We start from the raw sequence: 6,013 nt of genomic DNA, 5'->3' as shown, positions 1-6,013 counted from the left end.
TATTTGCAAATTTCTTTAGCTGAAAGTCTAGGATAAATATAATATGCTGACTTAAAATAATTTATTATTGTAGTTGTTTAGCAATTTTAGAAGGAAGTATCCTTCCCTTAAAATCATGTTGATCTTTTTAATTTGTGTTATGTAGGCTCTTATTCAATTAGAAATATGCTGTTTACTTGGAATCATAATTATGAATCTATAAATATGTCTTTATTTTTTCCTAGGTAAATATTATTGCTATCATTAAATAATTTTGATCACCTGTCTCATTAGTCATATTTTTTTTCCTGATTTATATCTTTAAAATATATTTTGATGCCAGTTGAAAGATAGTCATATAAGTAATAATATAACAGAAACTGAATTAAAACAAAACAGAGGTAGTACTTAAATACTGTCTCACTGTATGTAAGAAGAACCACAGAGCCAAGTTCCTTATCTGAACTATTAAATATTATGAGAACTGTGATATAAGAGAGTCCTGGTGGCATAGTGGTTAAACAGTTGGCTAGTAACCAAAAGGTTGGTGTTCAAACCCATCAGCAGCACCTTGGACAGAGATGTGGCAATCTGCTTCTGTAAAGATTACAACCTGGGAGACTCTTGCGCAGTCTCTCTGAGTTGGAATCGATTCTGTGGCAATGCGTGGGTGGCACTCATTTAGTGGAACTGAGCTGCTCACTAGAATTTCAGATCCCTGATGAACAATGTAGAATTGATTTATTGCATTTTCCATGATCGTATTGTGACTCTACTAAACAACTCTGAAGAAATGGAGTATTTTAGACTGTTTTTATTCTGAATAATTACCTTTAAATTGGTGCTATTTCTATTGATTTACATAGGGGATATATGTAAATTTGACCCCTAGGAAAATACCAAGAAATTGATGTGATGAATGTATCTATGGCCTTTCAACTTGGATGCATGAATAATTTCTTCCAGGTCATACTTGTAAATAAATGGTTATATTAAGGTGAAACTCACATGGAAACCAAATCATCTCTTAAAACTCAATCTTTCTAAGTGATTTAGTAAAGGGACACTCCTGGTAAATCTTCTCCCCAGTGATGTGCATCATTTATATTTAGATTTTTTCTTTTTCTTTTAATACCTATTGCAGAGCAGCTAATTAGCCTGCTATATTTGGTCAAATATTTAATGAACTCACCCTTCATCGAATAGCTGGAGTCCTGTTGTGGCACTTAACAACAACAACAACAGTGTGATGGCTAAAGTCTTGATGTGTGCTGTGGAATAAAGCACTGGACCTCAAGGTTGTTTTGAATCACAAAGTCAGCGGTTCAAACTCACTCACCCTTTGCAGGATCGCTCTGAGTTGAAACCAATTCAATGGCACTTAACAACAACAACATGGCTTACTTATTTATTTTTATACGTATATTTAATTACCAATCAAGCACCTACATACTATTGTTGTATGCCGTCAAGTTGGTTCTAACTCATAGCAACCCTGAATAGTATTTATTCCAAGAGTGGCTGATGGGATTGAACTGCCAACCTTGTGGTTACCAGTTCAGTACTTGTCCTGTGGCACCATACCAGACCTCCAAACACCTACATACAGTCCCTAGTATGTTTTTGTTGTTATTATATGTTATTGAATCGATTCCTGTTCAAAGCCACCCAGTGTAGCATTTCAGAAAAGCAACTGATGGGTTTGAAGCACCAATCTTGCAGCAGATGAAAGGGGTGAAAAACAACTAAGAATAAACTGCCAAGAGAGATTAGACATCATGACAATCAGCTCACACTTGGTTTTAGATTGCTCCCATGTTAAATAATTGTGCTCGCACATAAGCACATGGTCACAGTTTCATTAGTTGCCCATCTCTTTGATGTTGTGTAAGCAAAACTATCATTTCATTGAAACCTACTGTAAACATTGTTTAAAAGTGCCATTAGAAAAATAAAAGTTCTAGCTCAGGCAATATTATTTCTTTAAAAATCCAGGATTGAGCTAAATGAGACTTTAACCCGTAGAGAACAAAAGTCTCCTTAAAAGGTCAAGTTTGATTTGCAACTATTTCTTCATGCTAAGTACTGTTGAGTTGATTCCGAATCATAGTGACCTTGTATAGGATTTCGAGGAGTGACTGGTGAGTTTGAACTGCAGATCTTGTGGTTCAAACTGACCTAGGCCCTTATAAATTAGTATCAGCCTCATTAAAAGAACAGGGATCCTGATGGCACAGTGACCTGCAAAGGGTACCAACCAGCAACTTAGTGGGAGAAAGTTCCAGCAGCCTGCTTCTATAAATATTGTAAAAATTATAGCACAAGAGTTAAAGGCAACAAAGATTCATCTATGTTAGCTTAGCCCCAGATGTCTTTAAGAAATAAAATGTCCTGATCTGTAATTAATCCATTTTATTACTTATATAAATCATGTAATGACTGTAACAGCAGTAATCTAAGAGTGGAGACATAGACAGACACACAGAACAGGAGTAGTAGGGTTAATGGGTCTACAACCATGAAGGTTTAACAGGATATTTCCACATATGTTGCAACTATATCTATGAATATAGCAGAGCCTACAGGGGACAAAGTTATGAGCACGTCTTAGCCATAACCAAATATATTGTGGATATGAGTCTCTGGGCCTGAGAGCTCAAGATCATAGTCTTGGGGACCACTAAGTTCAACTTTATTACAGAGTTCACAAAGACAACGTTTTCCATCTTCCTTTGATCAGCAGTTATCTGAGGTATAAGTATTGGTCTCTCCCGGTGCAGAGCAAATACTAGTGAAAAAAAAGACCCAAGAAAACACTTAGTCCAAAGGACTAATAGACTGTATGAACCCCCTGGTCCATGACCCTGAGACCAGAAGAACTAGATGCTGGCTGGCTACCACTGTTGATCCACTCTGAAAAGGATCACAAGAGGAGAAAAATGTGGGACAAAATTAAAAATAATAATAATAAAACAGGTCTCCTGGTCTGATAGAAATTGGTGGAACCCCTGAGATTATGACCGTTAGTCACCATTCAGGCCTGGAAACACACTCACCCTCATTATTCAATTTTAAGCCAAATATTGTTGTTGTTGTTAAGTGCTGTTAAGTCAGTTCCAATTCTTAGCAACCCTGTATAGGATTTCCGTGGAGTGTGGCTGGTGAGCTTCATTCACTGGCCTTGCGATTCCAACAACCTTGCCGTCCAGCACAGCACTACACCAGGACTTTGATACGATAGATCTGTAAGGTAAACAATCCTAGGCATGCACTCATTAGAACAATCAGTGATACAGTATCAAAAGGGCAGCATTTGCTGTGGGATAAAGCTCAGTGGACAGGAAGAGATAGGAAATTACACAAAGGGAATTGCTAAACACACAGTGCTCTTATGTTGTGCTTGCAACCAGTGTTACAAAACCAAATGTGTACTAACTGGTAAATGCAAAAGTAACTTGCTTGGCAAACTTTCAGCCAAATCACACTTAAAAAAGATTACTGTCTTAGAAACTCGGTGGGGCAGTTGTGTTCCACTCCTCTATGACAATAGGTTTGATTTTTTGTTTTTAATTATAATTAATGATGAAGAAAGTAATCAAAGACCAAAACATTAAGCCTAGAGCGGCTAGTTTGAAAATAATACTAACATTTTTTTTTTTTTTTTTTTGTCACATCATATTGTATTAGAGTGTTTCACATTAGTTATTGCAAGGGCTAGCTAGCAAGGTCGTAATTTCTGGTCCGTAAATCAGTGGCAAATTTTGAAGAAGTCGAAATTGTAAAAGGTGTTTTAGTATATGTAGATGCTAATCTGCAAATGAATGTTTATATTGCAGTTAATGAATTCAGCGTATTTACTGAGAATCATCCATGTGTATTGTGCTTAGAATAGAAGTTCATGCTGGTGGGCCACACTCACACATACTCACACACAACTACACAACAACCTTGGAAGTGAGTGACAATGTACATTGTTGCCGTCGACTCGGTTCCAGCCCATAGTGATCCCTGTATAGGGTTTCCTAGGAGCGACAGGTGAGCTTGAACCGCTGACTTTGAAGTTCAACCTGACTTTGCAGTCCAAGGGCAGTAACCCACAATGCTACACATGTGCAAAGTGCTATGGGAACCAAGGAGGATGGTGATACTCCTATCTAGATGGAGAAGAAAGTGGAAAAGTGAAATTTCTGAAAATAAAAATGAAGTAAAACCAAAACGAGAAACACTTTCATTGGAAAATGAATCTATTTATAAAACAAATGTGAACTTTCATGTACATTTGCATGCTTATTTGAACCAAAAAAATGAATCTGTTGGACTGCAGAACCAAATATATTATGAAAGTTAGTGAGAAAAACTTTGAGACACACGTGATTATTGATTTTGTTGTTTCCAAGAATCAATCCCATATGTAAGGTAAGTGTAACTTAAATTTAATTTAGGAAAGGACAGGGTAAAGAGAAAAGATTATTCTTAAGTAACAAAGAAAGTGGTGGTGGTGTGTTTTGCTTTCCAAAGTTCTGCCTAGCAACCATCACAAAACTTGGGAGTAAATTGTAAAAGAAAGATATGGAATCTGAAATAGTGCTCAGATGGTTCCCATTATTGTCCCATGAAAGAGAATGCTGGTAAGCCTGTAACTTTTCGATTAATGTACTTATCTGTAAATTCTTCTTCTTGTCTTCTTCTAGATTGAACTCTATTGATGTGAAGTATCAGATGTGGAAATTAGGAGTTGTTTTCACTGACAATGTAAGTCTACTTCATGACTATTAAAAAAATGTGCTCTGCCTAGAATAATCTGTTGAAATGCTGCAGAAGTAAAGACAATTGTTTAAGAAACTTATTCAAATATCAGTTCATGTAATGAAGATCATATCTGAATGATCCACAGAAAGATTAAAATGGAAATACATTTACAAAAGAAAAGAAAACTGAGATGTCAGTTTTGTGTATAATTACTCAGGTTTTTGTTGGGCGATAACATACTTCAAATTTTTTAAAAGCACAAAGGAAGGTTCCGAGTAGATGAAAAAATAAAAAAGCAAAACATTAATTGTAATAAATTTCAGTTTCTCCCCAAACACAACAATACATTAAATTTTTGTGTTCCTTTTCTTGATAGATCTTTCTTTTATCAGAGAGCCTTTAGAAACTAAATGTAAAGTCCAAGTAGCTATCCCAATATGATACAACAATATCACATATTACTAAAAGTTACCATGCTTTATTACCCTGGCCTGCTCAATAGTCTTAGAATTTTCAGTGTAAGTAATTGTCACTATCAGTTTTTCTGTGCTTCCATTGGCTGGCTATGAAAAGTGTTTGGTAACAAGTTTTGGTAACAAGTGGGTTAGTTCGACTACAAATGTGTGCATACTCTGCTTACTGCTTCCTAGTTCTCTGGCCATCAAACATCTAACTCATGGAAACTCACTGGAAGCTTCATAAGCCTACACCTACTCTGCCTTTTCCTTTGAACATCTCATGAGACTTCACACTTGAATTGTATAGTGACCATTAGTTTTGTTCTCCTATTTAAAAGTGTGGGACATCCCTCAAAGTCTCCTTCCTCTACCTCTCACCCCTACCTCCCATTCTAGGTATCCTTTTTTTCAACTTTTTCTTGTGAATTAAGTGAAGGTTTACAGACAAGATCATCACTTTTGCATGCAATAAATCATACACTTGGTTTCATCGTAATGTTTGAAATCCCCCTCATGCCACAGGAGCTATCCCATTGCCTCCCTGTTGTCCCTATTTCCATTGCTCTCACCTTCCCATCCCTTCCCAACTTTGTCCTCAGGAAAATGTTGCCCCTTTGAGGTTGAATTGTTGACCGTTCCATCTTTCATGGTGAACATAGCTTACTAGTGGTGGTGTTCCCCTCTATCCCTCTCTACTGCTTGGCTGAAAGTTGGGCCATGAGGGCGAGTTCTTTCCAGACCTAAAGGATGGTTTTTCTCAGGTTCTTCTAGTCTCTTTCTGACCAGTAAGCCTGGTCTTTTTCCTTCCTTCCTTCCTTCCTTCCTTC

General features: G+C 36.8%; 1 protein-coding gene across 1 annotated transcript in view; it reads left to right on the top strand.

Moving 5' to 3' along the window:
- The window catches only part of RYR2 (ryanodine receptor 2 (cardiac)), a 786,033-nt gene that overhangs the window by 729,840 nt on the left and 50,180 nt on the right, over positions 1-6,013 (top strand). Inside the window, exon 98 of the mRNA XM_006872010.1 lies at positions 4,671-4,731. Coding sequence (XP_006872072.1) covers positions 4,671-4,731 — 61 coding nt within the window. The remainder of the gene's footprint in view (positions 1-4,670; positions 4,732-6,013) is intronic.

Source organism: Chrysochloris asiatica, unplaced genomic scaffold, assembly GCF_000296735.1.
Source record: "Chrysochloris asiatica unplaced genomic scaffold, ChrAsi1.0 scaffold00179, whole genome shotgun sequence".
Taxonomy (NCBI): Eukaryota; Metazoa; Chordata; class Mammalia; order Afrosoricida; family Chrysochloridae; genus Chrysochloris; species Chrysochloris asiatica.
Note: the sequence above shows the minus strand (reverse complement) of the source record. Positions and strands in the feature narration are given on the sequence as shown.